Source organism: Zalophus californianus, chromosome 1 (assembly GCF_009762305.2).
Source record: "Zalophus californianus isolate mZalCal1 chromosome 1, mZalCal1.pri.v2, whole genome shotgun sequence".
Classification (NCBI taxonomy): domain Eukaryota; kingdom Metazoa; phylum Chordata; class Mammalia; order Carnivora; family Otariidae; genus Zalophus; species Zalophus californianus.
This window is the reverse complement of record NC_045595.1, coordinates 187,382,712-187,409,697: the sequence shown is the minus strand read 5'-3', so window position 1 is coordinate 187,409,697 and position 26,986 is coordinate 187,382,712. Positions and strand designations below refer to the sequence as shown.

The following is a 26,986-nucleotide window of genomic DNA, read 5'->3' as shown; positions in this document are numbered from 1 at the left end:
AAAGTATATAGGGACACCTGGGTGGCTCAGTTAGTTAAGTGTCTGCCTTTGGCTTAGGTCATGATCTCAGGGTCCTGGGATCGAGCCCTACGACCAGCTCTCTGCTCAGTGGGGAGTCTGCTTCTCCCTCTCTCTCTCCCCACCTGTGCTCTTTCTCTGTCTCTCTCTCTCTCTCTCTCAAATAAATAAATAAAATCTTGAATAAAAAAGTATATAAAAGAAACCAAGAGAAAATATTAAAAAGGTGACATACTAAAAGGATCCCCAATGAACCTAAGAGCAATAGAAATATAACTGAGGGCTACTAATAGGAGAGTTTTAGCTCATGCAACAAGTTTCAGAAAAGAGTTTGTTGGGGCACCTGAGTGGCTCAGTTGAACAGCCGGCTCTTGATTTCGGTTAGGGTCGTGGTCTCAGGGTCCTGTGATCGAGCCTGTGTCAGGCTCCTCTCAGCCAAGAGTCGGCTTGAGGATTCTCTCTCTCCCTCTCCCTCTGCCCCTTCCTGCCCCCCCACCCCCCACTCACTCTCTCTCTCTCTCTAAAATAAATAGATGAATCTTTAAAAAAAAGAGTTTGCTAATTGATTAAATTTTGTAAAAGAAGAAAAAAAACTAGGGGCGCCTGGGTGGCTCAGTCGGTTAAGCATCTGCCTTCTACTTGGGTCTTGATCTTGGGGCCCTGGGATCAAGCCCCGTATTGGGCTCCCTGCTCAGCATGGAGCCTGCTTCTCCCTCTCCTCCCCCGCTTGTGCTCTCTCTATCTCTGTCTCTCTCTCACAAATAAATAAAATAAATAAAAATTTTAAAAAAGAAGATAAAAGCTATTGTTATTGGCAGATGATGTAATTTTATGCCTAAGGAATCCAAAATAAATAAATGTTTATTATTATTATTATTATCATTATTATATTAGAAATAAGATATCATGTCTGAGAAAGTAAAGGTTGGAGCCTATAGGCTTTCATGATTGATTGCATGGTGGTAGAAAAGTAAAAGAATTATCGAAGTCAAAATTTTAAGTTTAATTGTGTTCTACTTCCCTCTATCTCTAATACAATGACCGTACTGCAGGTCACCATCTTTTCTGGCCTAGGTTACTGTAGCAACTACATTCTTTCCTCTCCAATCAATAATCCTCACAGCTGGTGGAGTGATTTTCTTTTTTAAAGTTGAGATATAATTGGCATATAACATTATATTAAGTTTCAGGGGTACAACATAACGATTGATATTTATGTATTTCAAAATGATCGCTAAAGCAAGTCTAGTTAACATCCATCACCACACAGTTAAATTTTTTTTTCTTGCGATGAGAACTTTTGAGATCTACTCTCTTAGCAACTTCCAAATTTACAATATATTATTATTAACTATAGCCACCATGCTGTACATTAAATCCCCAGGACTTATTTTATAACTTAACTTTGTACCTTTTGACTACCTTCACACATTCCACCCACCCCAGCAACCACAAATCTGTTCTCAGTATCTTTATAGATGGATTTGTGGTTTTTTTAGCTTACACATACGAGACTATACAGTATTTGTCTTTCTCTGTCTGGCTTATTTCAGTTAGCATAATACATTTTAGGTCCATCCCTGTTGTCACAAATGGCAATATTTCATTCTTTTTTATGGATAAATAATATTCCATTGTATACGTATGTCATTTTTTTATACATTCATCCATAAATGGACATTTAAGTTGCTTCCATGTCTTGGCGATTGTAAATAATGCTGCAGTAGACATGGGGGTGCATATATGCCTTTGAGTTAGTGCTTTCATTTCCTTCAGATAAATATCCAGAAGTAGATTTGCTGGATCATAAGGTAGTTCTATTTTTAATATTTTGAGGAAACCTCATACTGTTTTCCACAGTGGCTACACCAATTTACATTCTTACCAACAGTGCACAAGGGTTCTCATTTCTCCACATCCTCAACAACACTTGTTATTTCTTATATTTTTTATAATACCCATTCTAACAGGTGTGAGGTGATATCTCATTGTGATTTTGATTTGCATTTCCTTAATGATTAGGGATATTGAACACCTTTTAGTGTACCTATTCGACATCTGTAAGTCTTCTTTGGAAAAATGTCTATTCAGATCCTCTGCCCATTTTTTAATTGGATTGTTTTCTTGTTATAGTTGTATGAGTTCTTTATATTTTTTGAATCTTAACTCCCCTTATCAAATATATGACTTGTAAATATTTTCTCCCATTTAGTAAATTGTCTTTTCATTTTGTTTATGGCTTCTTTTGCTGTGTTAAAATAATTTTAGAATAAGTGAGTTCTATAAAGTGGGTGTATATAAGAAAATACACCAATAGGTTTCCTTTATGAAAAAAAATTAAAGTTGGAAATTAAAATGGAGAAAAGGAACAAATTTATATTAGCAACAAAGTTTGGTAATGTCTCTGTATGAATTTAACAAAAAAAGGAATAAAAATTATAAGAAGAAACCTAGGGGCACCTGGGTGGCTCAGTCGGTTAAGTGTCCAACTCTTGACTTTGGTTCAGGTCATGAACTCAGGGTTGTGAGATTGAGTCCTGCATTGGACAATGTGCTGGGCATGGAACCTGCTAAGATTCTATTTCCTCTCTCCCTCTGCCTCTCCCCACCCTACTCTCCCCTTCTCTGAAAGAAAGAGAAAGAAAGAAAGAAAGAAAGAAAGAAAGAAAGAAAGAAAGAAAGAAAGAAAGAAAGAAAGAAAGAAAGAAAGAAAGGAAGGAAGGAAGGAAGGAAGGAAGGAAGGAAGGAAGGAAGGAAGGAAGGAAGGAGGGAAGAAAGAAAGAAAGGAAGGAAGGAAGGAAGGAAAGAAGGAAGGAAGGAAGAAAGGAAGGAAGGAAGGAAGGAAGAAAGGAAGAAAGAAAGAAAGAAAGAAAGAAAGAAAGAAAGAAAGAAAGAAAGAAAGAAAGAAAGAAAGAAAGAAAGAAAGAAAGAAAGAAAGAAAGAAAGAAAGAAATGGAAAGGAAAGAAACCTATACAGCCTTACTAAAGAACATACAGGAAGAAACATGACTTTCCAAGATGAGAAGACTTAACTCCATTTAGATATAAAGGATTTATATTATTAGATAAATGCAACAATATTCCAAACAGAAGCTTGACCTTTTTTCTTTTTAAAATCTGACAAGTGGATACAAAACCTAAGAAAATTTTGGAAAAAATAATGAGATGTGGCCCACCAGATAACTGTAAATATAAAGTCTAATATGCATAAAGAATAGAGAAATGGGTCACTGGACTAGAATAAAGTTCTCAAACAATGCAAGTATATATTAGAATCTATATATGATAAATTTGTCATTTCACATCAGTGGGGAAAGGAAGTTTTATTCAGTAACTGGTATTGAGACAATCAGCTGTCATATGAAAAAGAATAGTCGAATTCTTATATCATACTTATACTGTAATAAATGACAGATCATTTAAGACATGAATGTGAAAACAACAAAACTATAATCAAATTAGAAAGATATATAGAAGAAAATTTTTATAATGTAGGTGATACAAGTCAAAATAAGTCAGATACCATTCTTCATGCATCAGCTTGGCAAAATTAAAAAGATTAAGTTGATTTAAAAGTGGAGAAACTGATACTCTCCTATATTGTTAATAGGAGTATAAATCATTACAAATGTGCATACTCTATGACACAGCAATCATACTCTAAGAATCTATTCTTTGAAAATAATGAAAAGAATAGCCAGTCAAAATTTTGTCTACAATAGCAAAACATTGGAAACAACTTTAAAAATTCGTAAGGGGGTAATTAAAGAAATCATAATATGTCTATACAACAGAATACCGTGCAGTCATTAAAAACAATGAGGTGGATAACCTGGAAATATGTCCTGAATATATTGTTAAGTGCTAAAAGCAATCTTTCAACTATTATGCAGTGTGGTTCTATTGACAAGAGTAATTGGTTACTGTAAGGAGAGCATAGAAACTGGCTGACTCTGCAACCCTCCACCCCTATATATCAAGCCCCTGACAATACAGTAGGAGTTGTCTCCAGGAATGAACAGTGTTTGGGTCAAAGAGACATGTTGTAACCCAAATAGGTGGTGACACCATTGAGGATTAGGCAGATGTTAGAACCAGAAGACCAGTTGCTGAGACATTATTCCCATCTCTTCACCTTTGCTGAAAATAGGTGAAGTATAAGCCCTTAGAAGATGCGTCGAACCTTCCTCCCAGGCTGGCTACCGACAGGTGGAAATCTCAACTGTATGGATGAGTTTTGATGAAAACCAATACCATGAGGGAAAAAAATGAAGAAGGAATTGATAAGTGAGTAAAACTAACTACTTATGCAATCAGAAAAAATATTTAAAATGAAATCTAATTATCCTTAAAGTGATGCAGGCAGGTATTCATCTAGGAAGCAGGGATAGGAAATTATGAAAAAAAAGTAATATATATTTGTTGAAATTAAATGACAACAACAAACCTTGATATACTGTAGACTGAATACCCATAGCTACAGGGCAAATCAGTGAGTTGGAAGAGAAAATGGAAGAATTTTCCCAGAACATGTCACAAATGCATGAAGTTTAAAAATAGAAAAAGAATCATCATTTAGAGACAGAGAGGAAATTCCCAAGAGGCCAACATTCATCTGGTATGGCTTCCAGAAGAAAAGGCTAGAGAGAATATAAAGGAAGCCATCGAATAAAATATCTGGAAGGATATATTCACAAAATAACTTACAGTGATTATAGTGAAGTAGAGTTGAAGGGCGATGGGAGAAGGTAAAGGAAAATTTTTAATAATTATAAGTGCTGAGTGATCTAAAAATTTTGTGTTGTAACAAAAGCTATGTGTACAGAAAGTGTGGGCTCAGTTATTCATAGAAAAATATTTTTATTATCTTATAATGTCTTAAAGAATATCTACAATTATCTTTTTAGATAGCTACCCAGATCAGGTAGATTTTTGCTAGCTCTGAAAATTACTATTCAATTGTCCAAAGGAAGCAAAAACTAAGTAAGCAGAATGCCTTACAAAATTTTTTTTGTTTTTTTAATAAAATTATATCTTAATGAGACTCACTCTATCTTATATACTATCAGCTAAATAAATTCATCACCATAATTCTACCTCTACTGATTTTAGTAAAACAGGTGACCATTGTAACACAAAGAATTTGCTTTACTCTGCCAAAATCATTCCCATGCCTGTTTGGTTTGGTGATAGTGTCAAATAGATGTAATGTAAGAGGCCACATCATCATAATAACAAGTAGAATCTTTTTTTTCATTTTATTTTTTTATTAAAGATTTTATTTTCACAGACACAGAGAGAGACACAGCGAGAGAGGGGACACAAGCAGGGGGAGTGGGAGAGGGAGAAGCAGGCTTCCCGCTGAGCAGGGAGCCCGATGCGGGGCTCGATCCCAGGGCCCAGGACCCTGGGACCCCATGACCTGAGCCAAAGGCTCAGACGCTTAACGACTGAGCCACCCAAGCGCCCCAACAAGTAGAACCTTGAAGAGATTGATGATTCTGAGAGACCTCCTACTTAATCATCTTGGGCATTTATTCCAAATGATTGATTTGTTAATATACTATAACAATTTCCTAGTTCTTCTCAATTCTTATAGCTGCAGTCTTATCTTAAATGAAGAATGAGAATCTCATCATCTTTTTAGATAATGACATCACATCCAGACAAAGAAATAGTGGAGAGGGTTTCCCCTTCGATCTAATAAGAGGATGAGGATGTTGATGGTGTGTTTGTTGAAAGAGGCACAAGGTAGGGCTCCATAGAGTTTCACCTGCCACTTTCACCACTATCATCAGTCTTTGCTTCCAAAATTGGAATTTGGGGTCCACAAATCGAAAGTAAACATTCTCATTCCATGCCAAAATATAAGAGTACCACTGTTTCCCTTATCTATTTACTGAGTGGAAAAAAGAAAAGCTACTTGGGAATGGCAGCCAAGATAAAACTGGTGCCAGGATGTAGGGGCCAGAGCAGATGGAGCAACAGAATCTCCAAACGCAGGGCTGACAAGGGAGATGAGTGAGCACAGAAGACAATGTCCCTTAAATTTTGTGTCTAGTGATAGACTAAAATTCAGCTTATCCATAGGTAAATATTGCGTTGGTGGTATAGTGGTGAGCATAGTTGCCTTCCATAGGTAAATATTAGAAGAGGCCTGGCTCAAAGATGAAAAATTACAAGCTCAAATGAACTGTAATGTTTGCAATTTTTGAAATTCTTTTATGAAATGGCAAATAATGAGAGAGCCAATAATCATGAAAATGCTGGAGGTGAAAGACTCCAAGGTAAAGAATGAATAGTTCAAGTTATTTCAAAAGCAGTTTCTTTGCACTGGCAGGTCCTTAGCAGCTTCTAGAAAGAAATGCCTATGTTAATGCAGGAGCGGCAGATCTCCCTGAATTTTCCACATAGTTGCTTCATGTCTCTGCTTTCCTCCTGCTATGAAGACTTGATCCCCCAAGTGACATTCATTTACCAACACCACCAAAACTGAAAAACAAAACAAAACAAGAGTAAATAATGTCAATCCTGAAGTGATGTGAACTGTGACAGGAATGTGAGTGTGTGTGTGTGTGTGTGTGTGTGTTTCCTTAAAACAACTCCAAAGCCTCAGTTCCTTCATTGTTAGGTTTTAGAGGTTCAGTCCTTTAAGAGAGAAAACCACCTATCCTGCTGTTCTACTGCAGGCAATGGAACGCCGTAAAGCTCTATTATCTTGAAAGCACTTCTTTGGAAATTCCCAAGGCCTCATTTCTCAATCCAGCAGTGTTGTTGAACAACTGCATGTGTTCTTCAGAATCAGGATTACTGTCCACAGGAAATGTGGCCCCCCCCGTCCCTTTTAAGTCTTTTTCTGTGTACTTTGAGACAGATCATTTGAAACACAGCCATGTAAAATGTCACATATCTCAAAAAAATCTTGTACTTATCCAAAGGTAGTTGTAGTAAAAAAGAGCCAGTCTTGGTCTCCTTAAACATCTTTGTGCCATTTTCTCATCCAGATGTTGGGTATTGTCTTTTACTGCCCCTCAGAAGTGCAGAGATCTTTTTCTCCTACTATCATGTCAAAAACAGATTTTATATTAACCATTTACACTTTAGTATGAATGACTTTAATCGTTATAATTATTCCCGGAAAATCTGCATTTAAGCCTTGTTTCCAACTGTCTGAAAAAAATTTTGTCCCTCATTAAGTTAAGGTATCTTATAAAATTTGGCAATTATGAATTCTTATTACATTCCATGATCTTTTCTCTTGATCCTTTATCATTCTCTTTTGCAAGAACCTAATATTTCAGTGATCAAAATCCATTTATTTGGTACTTTCTTCCCTCCCTCATGTTTATCTAAACCCCCAGATGCTTAGAGAGTCCCACACCCACATGGCCTAGAAGTTCTACTTCCTTAAGCCCTTTATCTTAAAAATTACTCAAGCTGGAATTTCTGAGTGTGGAAAAGGGTCAGGAAGATTTGAGAATGAGAATAGTAAAATAAACAGGAAGAAGATAAGAACACTGGTGTCCTCAAACCTAAAAAGTGAAATGTACCCATATATTCCTCCTCCTTTCCTTTCTTCCCAACACCTCCAAAGAGCCAGCGACAACCTACAACAAGAAGCAGCAAAACTCAAAGCAGGGAAAGAGAAAAAAATCCAACGACAAAGCCCTCACCTCTTCCACATTTGACTTCCAGGCAGTACCAAGCCAGAACTGAGAGAAGTTAGTTATAAATGAAGTAAGAATTTATATTAAAACTCCGGCCTGAATCTATTACTAAAACGAGGCTGTTTTTGAATTTGAAAATGATCAGAGTTCTTTTATAATCAGAAAAAATAGAGAAGTTTTAAGTCCAAGATATCAAAGTCGGTAAAAAATAGAACCACTTAACTGAGTAGTTTAAAGGGACAGTAGAAGAAATAGAAATGGTGTCTTTGGCATTCACCCCAAGGAGAGGTGCACATACCATACCTTGACATAAGCTGTATTTGTTTTGTTTTCATGTAGAGAGCAATATTTGAAGCAGAATTGTCTATGAAGTAAGATGACAATGGCCCTGATATTTATGTTCTTTAGTTTGTCACTGGTCTTGGAGAGAGCAAATGCAATCCAGAGACTAACATGTCAAGTGTGCTGAATAACAAGGAGTCAAAAAGTGCTCAGTACAATAATTAGTGATACCAATAATTTAATGTTAAAGCTTGATGAAAGAGCAAAATACAAAAAACAAATGAAAACAATATCTGCAGCCTTTATTATAAAAATCCTATCTCCAGTCCAGGGTGGAGACATCTTTGGGCTGATGAGGAAAAGTCCCTGGGGAGCTACTGTAGCCCTAGATGAGAGAGAAAGAGTTTTGAGGAGTCTGAGAATGAGCACCTTTCCTCTTTAAGGAATTACAGAAGAGGAAAGTATCTGTAGATTTGTGAAAATGACCACAATAAGGCAGCTGTCAGAAGTATGGGGTGCTACCTCACTTCTTTCTTCAAATCAATGGACTCAGGTGGACTTTACCTCATAAAACAAAATTACCAGAGTTCAGACTCTGGTTTTGAAGATTTTAAAGCTTGCCAGCAAGTTGACATTGTTCTCATTGAAAGTGTAAAATCTAAGTCCCCACCTCTTGGAAATACACTGACTTCAGTGACTCTTTTAAATAACTGAATCAACAGTGGCGATGTACGAATTTTGAGTCTAGGTCATAAAAAGAGATAAAATTTCCACTTGGCTCTCTCTTGGAATGTGGCCTTGGAGCGCTGAACCACCATGTACGAATTCCAACAAATTCCTGAAACCACTGTGCTGGAGAGAAACAAAGAGAACAGAGAGAGGCAGATATGTTATAAGGAGCCTCAGCTGTTGGCATCTTCCCAGCCTCAGTGCAAGAGGTGAATGTGCAAGCTGTCAGATGATTCTGGTCCAGCAGTATGTGACTGCAACCATGAGAGATGCTCTGGGTAAGAATCATCCAACTGAGCCCAGTCAACCCCAGAAACCTGCAAAATAATAATAAAATGCAAATGCTTTTAACCCACAAATTGTTGTTTTTAGATGGGTTGTTACACATCAATAAATAGTTGTAACACTAGTACTCAGCAGTACTTTACAAACGAGGCTGAACAGTCACCTGGTCTGTAGAAAAATATAGAAATTTAATTTCTATGCATTTGTTATTGAATCATCTTCATACTTAATCATTGGAGTGTAATTTAATACTTTACCCAAAATTAATTTAGCAGTACATGCATATGATTTATAAACACACAAACATATGCTTGGGAGTGCTTCTCAAAATATTTCACTGATAAGTACATACTATAAAAATATTTAGACCACTGTTGTGGTAGACCAAATCTTCTGTTAGGAATCTGAAGATTGAGTTAAGGTCTCCATTCAGTCCTGCTAATTTTGTAACCTTGAGCATATCTCTGTATCTCTGTATCTTGAGCATAGGCAGATCGGCAAGTGAGAATTAATGATAACTACATCACATTCATAAAGGCAAATTTCAGGGCACCTGGGTGGCTCAGTTGGTTAAGCGTCTGCCTTCGGCTCAGGTCATGATCCCAGGGTCCTGGGATCAAGCCCTGTGTCAGGCTCCCTGCTCCGAGGAGAGCCTGTTTCTCTCTCTAGCCTCTGCCTGCTGCTCTGCCTACTTGTGTTCTTGCTCTATCTCTCTGTCAAATAAATAAATAAAATCTTAAAAAAAAAGAGTTAAAAAAAGGCAAATTTCAAAACTTAAAAGTAATAGAAAAATGTCTTACTATATTACATTTTCCCAAATTTTACTATTTTAGGAAAAAGCTTTGTGCTGTCTCAGGAACAGGGTAGACTTCATAATCATAAGCTTCTTTTTTTTTTTTAAGGCAAATTCAAATTAATTTTATTCTATAAAGCTAACTAAAATACAAGGTCTTAGAAATACTTTAGCCTTTCTTCTGATATTGTCATCTGCACTAAGCTCAAAATGTTGTCATAATCCTTAGGTTTGAAGTCTGATTTTTTTTTTTAAATGGCCTTTTTTTTTTTTAACAGATTTAGATTTACAGAAAAATCTAGGAAACAGTATAGAGTTCCCGGACCCAGCTTCTCCTTTTATTACTATCTTACTTTAGTATGGTACATTTGTTACAACTGATGGATCAATACCTAATATCCCTTTTTAGTTCCAGGATTCTATCCAGAATGCCACATTACATTTAGCTGTTAAGTCTCCTCAGGCTCTTGGTGCCTGTGACAGTTACTTAGACTTTGTTTTTGCTTGATAATCTAGACAGACTTGAGGAGTAGTGGTCAGGGTTTTTGCAGTATGTCCCCCCACTGGAATTTGTATTTTTCTTATGATTTTACTGTGGTTACGGATTTGGGGGGAAGAATATCATGGAATAAAAGGGCAATTTTCATCAAGGGTACATACGATCAGCAGAATTTATGACTGTTGCTGTTGATCTTAACCACCTGAGTTAGTGTTTATTAGGCGTCTCCACTATTAAGTTACTCTTTCCACCCCTTTCCATGTTCTTCTGTTTGGAAAGAAGTCATTCTGTGCAGCCCACACTTAAGGAGTAGGGAGTTATGCTCCTTTCCCTGAGGGCAGAATATCTACATAAATTACTTAGACTTCTTTTACATAGATTTGTTCCTTCTCCTACCATTATCTATTTATTCAATCATTTGTTATATTGATATTATTAAGACAGTATGGATTCATAAATATTTATTTTACACTCAGGGTTAAAATCCAATACTGTTTCATTTTCTTGCTTAAATTGTTCCAGTTTGGGCCATGAAGAGCTCTTTTGGTTGGCTTCTGTTTCCCTTTGACACACTCCCATCAATATGAATTTTATTTGTGAGCATTTCCTTATTTTCTGGCACTACAAGATGATCCAGACTCATCTTGTGTATTTCCTACTCCAGTTCTAGAATCAATAATTCTCCAGGGAGTTCTAGTTATCATGCTTTGTGCTATCAAGAAAATATGCAATGTATGTTATCTTATGCACCCTGAAAATATCATTTAACCTACGATAAAACCAAATGCACTGAGATTTTTATAATTTATCATAATTATGTGGAAAAGGTGGAATGGAGAGGATCTGATAATAAAAGCCATGAATACATGAAGAGACTGTAATCATAGAAAAAAACTGGTGAGATTAGAAGAGTTTACGTGTACAAACTTACCGATATTTTACCAATAATGATCATAGAAAAGATAAAGGTCGGAAAAATCCACACTTCAATCTTCACACACGGATTTTGAGTTGAAACACCAAATATACTATTGAAGAAGGATGAGGGAGTAAAGCTGAGGGAGTCAAGTTTTATTGTGTATGATATTAAAATTCTGTACTGTCACCTGGTGAGATTCTACCAATTTGTAGCAAACACCTAGAGGCAGAGGAGGACAGAAAGACAAGCAAGACATAAGACCACCTCAAGTTTATCAGCATTATCTGCATCCGCTTTAGACTATGAAGAAAGAGAAGTCATCTTTTAAAAACAACAGTAGAAATTTGGGTCTGGAAAAGACATTAGCAGTGATATTATTAATATTATTGGATTACATCGCTAGCACTGCCATAACAAAATGCCACAGACTAGGTTGCTAAAACAACAGAAATTTAATTTCTCACTGTTCTGGAGGATAAAAGACCAAGATCAAGGTGATGGCACGTTTGGTTTCTTCTGAGACCTCTCTCCTTGGCTTGCAGATGGCTACCTTCTAGTGTCCTTCATATGGTCTTTTTTCAGTGCTCATGCATCCCTGGTGTCTCCGTGTGTCCAGATTTCCTCTTTTCATAAGGACACCAGTCAGGATGGATTAGGACACACCCTAATGGCCTCCTTTTAACTTAATCATCTCTTTAAAGGCCTGCCTCCAAATATAGTAACATCCTGAGGTACTTCGGGTTAGAGTTTCAACACAGGAGTTTTGAGGTAGAACAATTCAGCCCATAACATAGTCCAAACTCATTATTTTGCAGATGAGAAAACCAAGATTCAGTGAAGTAAACAGATCCATCTAGGATTATAAAAAGCTGGGATTCAAAACCAATTCCTTCTCCCAGGCCACAGCTTTTTCTCCACTGTACTGTCTCTAGAAAAAGCTATTCTAGGATTAAAATGACAGTGCAGGACATGGAAAATTCCTTATAGTAATATTGTCTTAAGTTTTGTAAAACTGTGCTAGAATATACGATCAAATCCAAGAGAAATTAATTCACAGAAAATTCCAAGCATAGTATAGTCTCATTTTTTAATTAAGATTTTTAATTATGAAGTAAATGCAAAGTAAAGAAAATAATACAATATCCTTCAAACAAATTTTATTGTAAATAAAAATTATAGATACAGTAAAATTCCTACCCCTCTCCATTTGTTATCTACTATCCTGAACTTGGTGCATATTATTCTTATGAATAGTTTTGTAATTGTATTTCATGTGTATATGTACATTAATAATATATACTGTTGTTTGTGTGTTTTAAATTTCACATAACTCGTATCACACTATATCTTATTTTTTTACTCATATTTGTGACAAATGTACGTTGACATAGGTTGATACAGCCATTTATTTTAGTTAAGAAATTATAGTATGTAGCATAAATAGAACACATTTAAAATTTATTTATAGCCCTATTAGGTGACAAGTTTTTCTACTTTATTATAATCAGTCTAGACTTGATTTTTTTTTTTCTTGTGAATGTTTAGGGAAATATTTCTAGGTTGTAGACATCGATATAAAATTACTGGTTGGATGCTATGCTCATCTTCAACTTTTCTAGAATTACCAAATTTCTCTCCCAAGTATATCACTATGTACACCCACCAGCAATCCCTCAGAGCTCCTAGCAACTGATATCTTGCCAAGATTTGTGTTATCTGACCAATTAATTTCGCTTATCTAATGGGTATTAAATATTTCACTATGATTTAATTTGCACTTCACTAATTACTAGTTAGCTTAAACAGCTTTTCAGCTTATGGTCCATTGGTTAATAATTGCCGATGTGTTATCCTCTGCCTATTTGTTCTGAATTGTTTATACTTTTTTTCTTTGTTGATTATATAGTTGCAAATATTATTACCCTTTTTGTCACTTGTATTTTCATTTCTTTTAAAGATTTTATTTAGTTATTTGCCAGAGAGAGAGCAAGGGCAAGTGAGAGAGTGAGTGCACAAGCAGGGGGAGCAGCAGACAGAGGGAAAAGCTGAGCAAGGAGCCCGATGCGGGGCTCAATCCCAGGACCTGGGATCATGACCTGAGCAGAAGGCAGACACTTAACCAACTGAGCCACCCAGGTGTCCCATGTATTTTCATTTTTTAGTGAACCCATTGATAATTTTTTAAATTTGTTCTTGAGGTATAAACTAACATTGAAGTGTGTAAGTTCTAAGTGTACATAAATTTTTACATATTTATGTACCTGTGTACCCACCACACTAATCAAAGTATAAAACAATTCTAGCACCCCAGCAGGCTTCCTGGTGTTCCCTCCCGGTCAATACTTTCTACAAAAGTAACCAGTACTCTGACATCAGCCATGACAGGTCAGTTTTGCCTGTTCTTACCTCATAGGATTATAAAGATACAGTGTCGATTCCTGTAACTGGTTTCTTTTGTCAGCATTTTATTTGTGAGATTCATCCATGTTGTGAGTAGCTATAGTTCATTCTTTACTACAATTCATTCATTCTAATGCTGGTGGCCATTTGGGTTGTGTCTAGTGATAGGAACACTAGAACCATGACTAGAAGTGCTGTAAATATTACTGAATATGTGGATTTGCTTAGTCATGGAGTAGCATTTGTTTAGAACCAGTAGAAACTAACAGAAAGTTTTACAAAGTAGTTATCTCAATTTACACTCCAATCAGCAGTGTGTGAATGTTCCAAATGCTCCACACCGATGTCAACACTAGGTATGTCAATCCTTTTAATTTTAGTCACTCTGGTAGGAAATTAAAGGTATCTCATTGTGGTTTTAATTTTTGCATTTCCTTAATGATGTTGAGCACATCTGAAGATATTTACTTGTTACTCCTTTATAATTTCCATGTTTTTCTTGTTTACAAAAGTATTTCCTACTCTAATCGCATGAAGATAAGTTCTTTTAAAATGTTTTGTTTTCTTTTTATATTTAGTATATAATCTACTTGCAGAAATTATAATCTACTTGGAATATAGTTTTATATTGGTGAGAGGTGTCTAGGTTTACATATTGCCAAAGGTATAGCTACTTACACCAGTACCATTTACTGAATACTCTATCTTTGGTCTACTAATTTGGTAATACCTTCTTTGTCTTGATTACAATAGCTTTTAGAATGATGCATTATAATTAAAACAATGTCAGCGATAGATGACCCCCCCAAAAAAAAGATGAAGAAGAAAAGAAAAAAGAAAACATCAGAACACACAGAAACAGACCTGCATGGATCTGAGAACTGAGATCTGACTTTTGATGATCTCTACTATTCATGTTTCTATTTTATTTCACTAACTTCCTTATCTTCATTATAGCCTTCCCTCTGGTTTCTATTTTTATTCTTTAACTTCTTTAGTCCAATGCCTTAATCATTACTCATCACTCTGACTTCTCTTCAAATAAATTTAAGGCTATACATTCCCTCTACCACTTGAGTGGCATCTGGTAAGTTTTGTTATAAAATGTGTTCATTGTTATCCAGTACTAAATATTTTCTAATTTACATCTTTATTTTTACTTTGACCCATGAAATATTTAGAAATTTATTATATTAATTCCCTAACGTATGAGGAATTTTTGTTAAATTTTTGTATTATAGATATTAATTTTAATTTATTTAAATATTTCTATTTATTTCCCTGGTCAGGGAATGTTGTCTGTGTAATACTGATTCATTTGTATTTTTGAGACTTTTTTCAGGCTGAAAACATAATTTTTGTACATTCCATCTTCTTGAAAGGAACATGCATTTTATAAATATTGGGTACAAGGTCTACAAAAGTCCGTGGGTTAAGAAGGTTAATTGAAATGTTCAAGTCTTCTACAGTCTTATTAATATTTCATTGGCTTAATCTATTTATTAACTGAAGGTTTAAAAATTCCTCATTATATCTGAAACAAAAGTGGACACAAATACCTGTATTAAGAGGCTATATTCTGGCCTGGTAACCGGTCGCGGCGGTCCTGGGTGCGGCGGCTCTGGCGGCGGAGGCCGCGGAGGTCTGCGGGCCGGGGCCCACGCCAGGCGCTTTCCGTCTGCTTTGTGATGGCGGCCGCGGCCGCAGTGGTCACGTCAGGTTTGGAGGGTGGAATGTCTCGGTCCCGCGGCGAAGGGTCAGGGGAGGTGGTCGTGGAGCGGAGGCCCGGCGCGGCCTACCACATGTTCGTGGTGATGGAGGACCTGGTGGAGAAGCTGAAGCTGCTCCACTATGAGGAGGAACTCCTCCGGCAGAACAACCTGAAGCCCCCGTCCAGACACTATTTCGCACTGCCTACCAACCCTGGTGAACAGTTCTACATGTTTTGCACTCTTGCTTCTTGGTTGATTAACAGAGCAGGACGCCCCTTTGAGCCACCTCAAGAATATGATGACCCTAATGCAACTATATCTAACATACTATCTGAGCTTCGATCATTTGGCAGAACTGCAGATTTTCCTCCTTCAAAATTAAAGTCAGGTTATGGAGAACATGTATGCTATGTTCTTGACTGTTTAGCAGAAGAAGCATTAAAATATATTGGTTTCACCTGGAAAAGACCAACATACCCAGTGGAAGAGTTAGAAGAAGAAACTGTCCCAGAAGATGATGCAGAATTAACGTTAGATAAAGTGGATGAAGAATTTGTGGAAGAGGAGACAGACAGTGAAGAAAACTTTATTGATCTCAACGTCTTAAAGGCTCAGACATATCGCTTGGATATGAACGAGTCTGCCAAACAAGAAGATATTTTGGAATCCACAACAGATGCTGCAGAATGGAGTCTCGAAGTAGAACGTGTACGACCACAACTGAAAGTCATGATTAGGACTGACAATAAGGATTGGAGAATCCACGTTGACCAAATGCACCAACACAAAAGTGGAATAGAATCTGCTCTAAAGGAGACCAAGGGATTTTTGGATAAACTTCATAATGAAATTAGTAGGACTCTGGAAAAGATTGGCAGCCGAGAAAAGTACATCAACAACCAGCTTGAGCACTTGGTTCAAGAATATCGTGCAGCTCAAGCCCAACTGAGTGAGGTGAGGGAGCGCTACCAGCAGGGTAACGGCGGGGTGACGGAAAAGACCAGGCTCCTGTCTGAGGTGACAGAAGAACTAGAGAAGGTAAAGCAAGAAATGGAAGAAAAAGGCAGCAGCATGACTGATGGCGCTCCCTTGGTAAAGATTAAACAGAGCTTAACAAAGCTGAAGCAAGAAACCATTCAGATGGACATCAGAATTGGTGTTGTGGAACACACCTCACTCCAGTCAAAACTGAAGAAGTCCAACATGACTAGGGACATGCATGCAACAATCATTCCAGAATCTGCAATAGGCTCTTATTAAAACATACTGTTTTTCATGCTTCTGATTAGTTGTTTTATTATATCAAAGTATATTTCATGTGGCAAGATTTCAAAACACAATTATACCTCTTAAAGCATGTTCAGTGGGTATTTTTTTACACATATACACATACATATTGTATCATGGTGTTTACGGATGGTTAAAGCCTTTAAATTGAATCTAATATATAATAAAGTAATTAAAAACTCAAAAAAAAGAGGCTATATTCTTAGTGCATACAAGTTTAAGACTGTTATATCCTTCTGGCGAATTGTTTCTTTTACCTACCTGTTGTTAGAAACAAATGAAGCAGGCGCCTGAGTGGCTCAGTTGGTTAAGCGACGGCCTTCGGCTCAGGTCATGATCCTGGAGTCCTGGGATCGAGTCCTGCATCGAGCTCCCTGCTCAGCAGGGAGTCTGCTTCTCCCTCGGACCCTCCCCCCTCTCATGCTCTCTCTCTCTATCTCATTCTCTCTCTCAAATAAATAAATAAAATCTTTAAAAAAAATTAAAAAAAAAAAAGGCTTTGGCTTTCGGCTCGGGGAGGCAAAGGTGCAACTTTCTTCAGTCGTCCCGAATCCGGGTTCATCTGACACCAGCCACCTCCGCCATGCCGCCTAAGTTCGACCCCAACGAGATCAAAGTCGTGTACCTGAGGTGCACCAGTGGCGAAGTCAGTGCCACGTCTGCCCTGGCCCCGAAGATAGGCCCGCTGGGTCTGTCTCCAAAAAAGGTTGGTGATGACATCACCAAGGCAACCGGTGATTGGAAGGGTCTAAGGATTACGGTGAAACTGACCATTCAGAACAGACAGGCCCAGATTGAAGTGGTACCTTCTGCCTCTGCCCTGATTATCAAAGCCCTCAAGGAACCACCAAGAGACAGAAAGAAGCAGAAAAACATTAAGCACAGTGGAAATATCACTTTTGATGAGATTGTCAATATTGCCCGACAGATGCGACACCGATCTTTAGCGAGAGAACTCTCTGGAACCATTAAAGAGATCCTGGGAACTGCCCAGTCTGTGGGCTGCAATGTAGATGGCCGCCACCCTCATGACATCATAGATGACATCAACAGTGGTGCGCTGGAATGCCCGGCTAGTTAACTACAAAGGAAAATGTTTCAATAAAGGATCATTTGACAACCAAAAAAAAAAAAAAAAAGAAACAAATGAAGCATTTCTTTTCCCTAAAAGTTCTATTTTTAAATACTTTTAAGGTTCTTTTAAAAATACTTTAAAAAACCCATTTCCTTCTTAACGTTTTAGTTTCTTCTTTTATGTCTTAAAACATTTTCAGTGTTTTTATTTATTTTTTTATGGTTTTTTTTTTTAAGATTTTATTTATTTGCTTTTCAGAGAGAGAGAGGGAGAGAGCACAAGCAGGGAGAGTGGCAGGCAGAGAGAGAAGCAGGCTCCCCGCTGAGTGAGGAGCCTGATGGGGACTCGATCCCAGGACCCTGGGATCATGACCTGAGCTGAAGGCAGACGCTTAACTGACTGAGCCACCCAGGCATCCCCATTTTTAGTACTTTTAGATTGCTCTATTATACAAAGTTCTGGAGGTTCTATTCTGTTTGTCATCTCTTATTTTTTGTCATTTTTGTGTGGATTCCTGTATGACATGGATAATGTAGTCTAATTCCACTATGATTTTACAAAGGCTTCTGCAAGATGTTCAAGAGTATCCCAGCCAGGGACCATCTTTTATGCTAATCTCTCAGTTTGCAGTTTCAGTTTGGATCCCTAACTTGCAAGAAGAAGAACTAGGTGTTTTGAATTCTCAGAAAAGACCACTGTAGTGTTTCACTTCTATTTCCACTTGGATCCCAGTTAGAGAAAGTTACCTTATTCCTAGTCGGATTTTTTTCCCCTTAGTATATTATTTCTCTCAATAGCATAGCTCTTCAGGGATCTTGGCTTTTGTACTGATCTTGGCTCCAAAGGCTGTCAAATCCCAGGCCTCAAATTCAGCCCCTACATGAGACTTAAAATACAACTCCAGGACTGAGACTTCCATAAACTGCACAGTGAATTAATGCACTTAGCACTCCAGGGATCAGTTGCCTCTTCTTTTTTGGCACCTTGGCATTTCCCTTTCTTCTGCTGAACTCATTGGTGCATTTAAAATTTATTACATTTTATCCATGTTTGCAGCAGGAGGATAATCACACCTTTGTTTGCTTTCATCAGGCATCCCAGTGGAAGCATCCTACTTAAGCATCCTATACAACTTGTATATGGAAATTTAAGAGCTAGTAATTCCCTGTTTCCACACTGAACTACAGACTATTAATACTTTGAGAAGACATTTCACATGGAGGCAAAGAACAAAAACTTGGGGAAATCATTAACAAAATACTTTGCAAATGATGTAAAATGGGAAAGTGTTCAAAATGTGTTCTGTCCCAATATTGCCTTCACACTCAAAGTAGTACAAAAGGACTCATGATTTCAATACATTGACATACATATTAATTATGCACATGGGATAGAAACATATAGTTACACATTACTGGTTCAGTACCCTGTGCACCCTATTTAATTGCTTTCAAGTATATAACATGATATGTGTTCTGTCATTTCATTTTACCATGTTTTTTTTTAATAAGATGAAAACAATATAGGAAATAGACACACAAAAAGGAGTGAAAACCTGGGGCACCTGGGTGGCTCAGTTGGTTAATCGTCCGCTCTTGATTTTGGTACAGGTCCTGATCTCAGTGTTGTGAGATGTAGCCCTGGGTTGGGCTCCTCTGGATGTGGAGACTGCTTAAGAGTCTGTCTCCTCCTTCTCCCCCTTCTCTCTCCCTCTCTAAAAAAAAAAAAAGAGTGAAAATCAATCTCATTTTCTTTTCATTACATTAATTACAATATTTCAAAACATTAATATAGTTTTATTCTGCACTGTGTGATTAGGGAAGATATGAAATCAGCATTATAAAGGAGGAAAGAGCAATTTTTCTGGGATGGTGGACTTCTGTCTTGCTTCCAGGCAAACAAAGGAATATAAGGCCCAAATAAAATCCCAGTCACTCCTATATTTTTGATTCTTACATTCTTAAATCTCTTCCAATATGGTGTAACAATTTACTAGACTGTTTAAATCGCCATGTGTCAGCCCATGTTGCATTTTGCAAGAAAAATAATATTTTTTTCAAAATTACTGAATAGTTTGTTTCATAACGAGCTTTCAGCTTCACACAAGGAAGATGGTGTGAATCTTGATTCATTTTTCTATTATAGGTACTAGATTTCCACTAATCCATGGGTAAACTCCAACCCAGTTCTTCCACATATCTGACCAACAATGGTATGAAGTTAAGGCACTGGGGCTAGAAATATAACAAAGCTGATTGGCCTATAAAACCCATCCCCCTGACCTTATTAACACTGTACTCTCACTTCAAAATAGGCTGAGTTGTGACTTCTGGAACAACTTATGGTGCACTAAGGAAATCTGTGTGAATTAGATCATTCTCCCATGACCAGGGAAAGCAGGAAGGCTCAAAATTACATTTAGTCCAAACAAATAATTCTTTACACTAATCAGACACCAAGACAACTACAAGCCACATGTCAGCACAGGCGAGGGTGATATTTAGATGAGGCATTGCAGTGGTTAGTAGTTTGCATTGCCTTTAAAAATTCACTTGACGAATATCAGCATAATCCCACATGCATTATCAGATTATCTCAAGCTCTTTTCAGATGTGTTTTCAAGACCAGATGATATTTCAAAAAAACCGATTTTAGATTAGATGCTAGAAAATTAGCAAACTTTATAAATGGAAATTTATCATTACTATTTAATGCTTTTATAATAAAATTTGCCTTAATTACTTAATACATTTTACAAATATTTTTATTCATTTTTTCCAGTGCTTGTATAAATTCAATAAACAGTATGATTGTGTCTCCTTCATAGAGAAAGTAATGTAAATTCATGAAGGAAGCAAAGAGATTAGAACCACCCAAATTTTCCAATTATTTCAAATCAAATGATGATCATTCTTATTCAGTGATTCTGAAATTATTGCATAGAACAGCCCACATGACCTCAATCCTCTGTCCCTATTTACACTGGCACATACACACAAAAAACAAATAATAAAGGGAAGGGAAAAGTTTTAATTCGAAAGATCTCTCTCTCCTACTCTCTCTCTCACACACACATACACACACACCACTCCTCTCTCTCTCTCAGAGATTAACTGGAACTGATAAGTGATAGGAGACCTAGTAAAGAAGTCACGAGAAAAAGAAAGAGGAAACTACTTTTTTTTTTTTTTAAGATTTTACTTATTTAAGAGAGAGAGCGAGCATGCACGAGTGGAGGGGTGGGGGGGGGTGGAAGGCTGCAGAGGAAGAGGGAAAAGCAGTCTCCCCGCTAAACCAGAAGCCCAACAAGGGGGCTCAATCCCAACACCTGGAGATCATGACCTGAGCTGAAAGCAGCCATTCCAAAGCAGCCACTTAACCAACTAAGTCACCGAAGTGCCCCAGGAAGAGAAAACTATTAAGAAGAACAAAAAGCTGTCAGGAAATTTTAGGAAAGTACTTAGTTCTACTAAGAATGAGTGTTTCCAGGGGCACCTGGGTGGCACAGTCAGTTAAGTGGCTGGCTCTTGATTTCAGTTCAGGTCAGGACCTCAAGGTCCTGGGATAGACTCCCACTTTGTCCTTGGCTTTGCGCTCATCCAGTAGTCCGCTTGAGGATTCTTTCTCTCCCTCTCCCTCTGCCCCTCCCTCCCACCTGCCCCACCCCCAGGGAAAGCAGGAAGGCTTTCCTTACACCCCCCCTCCTTACCACTCCCCCATAGTGTGCTCTCTTTCTCTCTCTAAATAAATGAATAAATATTTAATTTTTTTTAAGATTTTTGATTATTTATTTGAGAGAGAGAAAGCAAAGAGGAGAGTGAGAGGGAGAAACAGACTCCCCACTGAGCAGAGAGCCCGACAGGGGGCTAGATCCCAAGACCCAGAGATCATGACCGGAGCCCAAGGCAAATGCTTACCCGACTGACACTCCCAGGTTCCCCATGAATAAATCTTTTAAAAAAAAGGAAAAAAAAATGAGTGTTTCTGAACTCCACATAAAAAATACATATTTGTGACTGTATTTACAAGAAAGGATTCATATATTACATATTATTTTAAATATATTTTTTAAAGATTTTATTTATTTATTTATTAGAGCGGGGAGAGAGAGAGAGAGAAACACCATGAGAAGGGAGAGGGTCAGAGGGAGAAGCAGGCTCCCCGGGAGCTTGATGCTGAACTCGATTCCAGGACTCCGGGATCATGACTTGAGCCAAAGGCAGTCGCTCAGCCAGCTGAGCCACCCAGGCGCCCATATTATTTTTCTTAAATTTAGTTTAATTTTAATTTATCAGTATATCATGATCATCTTTCAATGTCAAGAAATAGTTCTACAACTTCATTTTTAATTGTTCATTTGTATTCTATTAGATTGATGTGGCATAATATAATTAATCCATTAATCCCCTTGCTGGATATTTCAATTTTATTTTTTTTATTTTTTAAAAGATTTTATTTATTTACTTGTCAGAGAGAGAGAGAAAGCACAAGCAAGGGGAGCAGAAGGCAGAGGGAGAAGCAGGTTCCCCACTGAGCAAGGAGCCCGTTGTGGGACTTGATCCCAGGACCCTGGGACCATGACCGGAGCTGAAGGCAGACTCTTAACTGACTGAGCCACCCAGGCATCCCTGCATATTTCAATTTTAAAGTAGTCTGGTGGTCCCTTTTTCATTTTCGGTCTTCCAAGCTTCATTCCCTCTCCCCAACAGCACCCTGATTTCTAGGGAAGTAACTCTTTTCCATTGTTTTAAGTCCTGGGGGAGAAAAATTCTCAGAGACTGCCTTCTATTACAGAAGCCCAAGGAAAGAAATGATCTCTTCTGGTTCAACAGCCAGGTGTTGGAATGTAACCTAAATTTGGCCAGTTGGAAGCCTTCTCCTGGGACTCTGGATGTGGTGTTTTGAATTAAGTACAGAAGGAAAATGTTAGAGGTTGTTCATCCCAACAGGGGTAGTGTCTGCTAAAGTTGTGAGGACATCTGGACCAGATCTGCTAGCTACAGGACAGTGTGCTTCTTTCCTCTTACTTCATGATAACCTGATGCTTTCCATTCTTCTGGAGACTGCCAGGAAGCCTCATAATAAATAAATGTCTGTGGAAGTCTGATTCTGTAGCATTAACTAAGAATTTCAATATTATAAAAGTCTTTAATAAAAACCTTATAGATATATTTTTTTACTTATCCATTTTTATTTCTTTAAATCTCAGAAGTGCTAAGCCAGAAGTATGCAAAACTTTAAAAATTAATTCCCTAAAAATATAGCATAGAGGTCAGGAATGCTAGCCAACCTCCTACTGTGCAGCCCAGTGCAACTTATCTCTGGGCCTCAGTTTATTCACTTATGAGATTAATCGTAGCACCAATTAGAGCTATGGTGAGGAAAAAAATGGAAGAATAAATACAAAGCTTAGCACATCTTAAATTATCAATAAATGTTAGATTTTTATTGGAAAGAATGTTCAAATTATGCTCTCACTGGCAATGTCTAGGTGTACTCATTCACTCCTTTGCTTTCACTTGGCTCTCCCTTGGTCCCCTTTATCTATTCCTATATGCCTGCTCTACAGTTTAAATTCTTGGCAGGGGAATTTTGCATAATTTTGGGCTTCATCTTGACCCTCCCTTTAACTCAGTGATAGATTCTACAAAAGGCAGACCAAATTTAGGAATCCTTCAGTATAGATCATCAGATATTTTTTCTGAAATTTTAAGAAAAAGAATATATTTGATATATTAAGGAAACATTGTCATATTGTCATAGTTAATATTTAACTTTTAGTTAAATTTTTTAAAAAACTGTCAAATTTCCTTACCATTACTTAGTTTACTATATTTTGATTTAATTACATATGTGGAGGTGTGATATCATAACCTTTTCAGTGCTAATGGTTTCTAAAGATCTTAATCCAGCCCTCATTCTAAAAGATGGTGCAAAATAAACTTAGAAACGGAAGGTAAACGTCAGGCACTAAAAAATAATTTTGGGTAAAGCATTTTAAGGAAAATAAAAGGCAACACCATGATTAACAATATAAGAGTAGTAAGAATTTCTTCACATGGCATGGAAGAAGAAAGGAAATTTAAGCACAAAAACGGAAGAGAATTTAGTTAGATGTAAAATAGGGTCAATGTAAGAAAAGGCTTCAGAATCTCAACTGCATTGTGTAACAGAGACACCTGCTGGTTATAATATATTTCACTGTTAAAATTCTCAAATACATTTGTTCTTTCATTCTACATCCTGTTCCCCCAGATTGTCTCTAAACCACTGAAAATTCACAGCATGAACATGATGATAGATTCCTATAAAAAGATAATTAAATCAATGGAGTGTATTTTTCATTTTGAATCTAGGGAAAAATCTGTGCAACAAGACAATGTTGTTAATGCCATTTTAATATAATTACATTACGTCTGCTTTGTGTAATGTAATAATGCTGCTAAAAGTTAAAGTATACCATACAACTCTCCTTTACCAGAAAAATATAACTAGTGTTTGCTTTTCAAAAGTACATAATAATAGTATGGATAATGACAAAGATAAAAATGATAAAACAAATGTATCTAAGATACCAAGTTAGGATTTTGTCTTAGAAAAAGAATGTAAGCCATGATTATGTGGAATACTAAAAGCTTACCTTCTAATACTATAAACCAGCAAAAGAAACTGGTTTATCTTCTCTCACTGCTATAAAGTTCTCAAGATAGGTGTGTCTATATCAACTATAGTGGTACTTAGAAGGTGTCAGACATAAACATTAATCAGCTGCTTGTGACTGATAAATTGGGACTTGTATCCCTAGGAGAACTTTAACTCAGTGAAAAATATTTTTTAAATTCATATTAATTAAGATACTATGAATAAATATACTTTTGGCAAACAAAATATAATTTGCATTTTCCTTAGCACCCTCAAATTTCTTGCTTTGAAAACAAAGATTTAAAAATTATTTCAAAACCAAGAATTACATTCAGAATCTAAAATTGCATGTGGCATAAACTCAGTTAGATATTGTTCACAGCTAAATTTACAATGTGAGTAAATATTAAAAGTGCTAATTATAACCAACTAGTTCATCAATTGACATTTATTAACCCTCTGTGTTCAATACTAAGGATTGTAAGAGATGTAGAACTGTTAAGACAATCTATTTTCAAGGACCCCATATTCTAATTGGATAGACTACTTTATTTCACATGAACTATTGTATGAAAGAGTCAGCCTTTGATTATGAGCTAAATCAAGTGATGATGATCCAAAGTCATGTAAAAGTTCCCACCATTCTCCCCCTCCCCCTGCAAGAGTGTTAGGATAGTTAGAGACTAGTTAGGTTTATGTTTATGGTAGAAATGAACACTGAATGGTAATATGAATACTGCACTGAATTTGAGTAGGTGGAAGTCTTAGTGAAAGATGTTGCAGACAAAGAGAATAACAGGAGTAATGGGAAGGGAGCAAATCCTGGTAAGAATTTGTGGGCAGAGAGTGGGTCTCCCTAGAGCAGAGAGTGGAATTATGGAATGGTAAGAAATATTTGGCTTGAAAGTGTAGGGCCAGTGTAGGGAGATTCTTGAAAGCTTGGCAGAAAGTTTAGATTTGATGCATCAGGACATAGAAAGATGAGTTTTGATAAATTCAAAGAGAATGACTTGATAAATTCACTGTTTAGGGAAGATTAGTTTGGCAGGAATCTTCACCATAAGTGGTCTAAAATAGATTGGCTCCACTTGAGTTACTTTGCTAATAATATTTGGATTCAAACTTCAGCTACAGGGAAAGCAGTTCATATATAACTTCATAGATTCTATGTGATGATTAAATTATTTACTTGGTATCTATGCCAATAATAAATGCGGAAGAAAGTTAAGCAATAAATTTGATTCATATTGATGACCAGCCTAGTAGATGAGATTCCCATGCTCACCCTCTTCTACTTCCCTTGCTCCATTCCCTGATTGAAAGATAAATACTGCTTAGAAGAAAGCAATAATTATCATTGTCTTTTATTATCTAATCCTTTTTAGGAAAAAGTAGATTTCTCCTGAATTATATAAGACTCTAGTAAGTATATACCAATAAGTGCAATAGGGAATATATGCAACTATTAATGAATGCCTATTATTTGTCAAACATAAATGACAATGTTATCTCACTTCATTCTCACAACAGCTCTGCAAAGAAGGGACTGTGATCCCCATTTCTGCAGCTGGGTTGTCTGAGGCTCACAGAGTCCGGAAGAGCTTCCCTCAGATGGTGTACTGGGATATGAAGTCAGGTCTGTCTAGCTCCAAAGATCACTCTCTCAGTACGATCCTGCTCAGTCTCTCTGGCGAGGACACTGCTTGAAACATTGAACTGATTCCTGTCCCGGTCTTATCCTCATAAAGCTAAATGTCAAAGTTAAAGGCCATTTCCAACTACATCCAAGTAGGATGCCAAAATGTTAGTGGACTACTACTGCAGTAATCATGGAAAGTATGAGTATCAATAGCAAGGTCTGGCTAAGAACTCAAGCGGCAGACTTTCAGTTCATGATTTCAAAATTAATTTGAAGTATCCCAGAGTCCTAATGAAGCTTGACATTGAGTAACAGGTAACATAATAATCTAGTTTTGTTTGCTTGTTTCAGATACTTAGTTTTAGGGATACCATTCAGGCATATCTACATTCTAGCTTGTTTTTTAAAGTTCTGGAAATAAACCATTGACATTGAGATTTTCTTGACTTCCTTTCTCATTTTGACATGGCTTTTCACTATTATTGATTAGTATAACCCTATTTAGAGAGCAAATAATCTCTGATTTGTAATTTTTAAATAAGAGAGAAAGAAGTTAAGGGCTGCTAGCTATCTAGGTACACAGTTCTTTTCAATTTGGGTAATAATGTACAATAAAAAAAGAGGAAGTGCATCTGGGTCAATTGATTTTAATGGCAGAAGCTAAAGTGTTTGGTCACTTTCATTGACCCTAACTCACAAGTAAAAATTACCATTTCAGAGGTCATCAGTCAATTCCAAAATATGACATTTTTGGCTCAAGAATTTTAAGATTGCAACATAAGAAATCTGGAGGACTTGTAATTCTGGAAGAATTGTATATTAGATATATTAAAGAGCCCTCTCACTAGGACAATAAGTGGGGGTTTCCATAAAACATTGTTTTTATTGCATGCTAGTCTCCTGAAAATTTGAGTAAAATCTCTAAGGAACTAAAATATTGAAAAAGTTTGTTGAATCTCGAAGGGAGGGAAGCAGAGATACCCTAAAGGCAAATGTTAAGATCATCACTCCAAATCCTGGGCCATTAGCAACAAAGAGA

The 26,986-nt window shown here is 36.9% G+C and overlaps 2 protein-coding genes and 1 long non-coding RNA gene across 3 annotated transcripts; 2 read left to right on the top strand and 1 right to left on the bottom strand.

Moving 5' to 3' along the window:
- Positions 1–8,204: 8,204 nt before the first annotated feature.
- LOC113917763 lies at positions 8,205–15,264 on the bottom strand. Its single transcript, XR_003518348.1, has 3 exons — positions 15,152–15,264; positions 11,205–11,411; positions 8,205–9,013 (listed from the first exon to the last, which is right to left on the bottom strand). It is a non-coding gene; the product is annotated as an uncharacterized LOC113917763 (long non-coding RNA).
- A 16-nt stretch (positions 15,265–15,280) lies between these two features.
- Positions 15,281–16,577, top strand: LOC113917762 (intraflagellar transport protein 57 homolog). The gene has a single exon (XM_035729026.1). The coding sequence runs from the start codon at positions 15,281–15,283 to the stop codon at positions 16,562–16,564; it is 1,284 nt and encodes a 427-aa protein (XP_035584919.1). The 3' UTR covers positions 16,565–16,577.
- Positions 16,578–17,159: 582 nt separating this feature from the next.
- Positions 17,160–17,672, top strand: LOC118357299 (60S ribosomal protein L12-like). The gene has a single exon (XM_035729028.1). It carries the CDS (start codon positions 17,175–17,177, stop codon positions 17,670–17,672), a length of 498 nt encoding a protein of 165 aa, XP_035584921.1. The 5' UTR covers positions 17,160–17,174.
- The last annotated feature ends 9,314 nt before the right edge of the window (positions 17,673–26,986 follow it).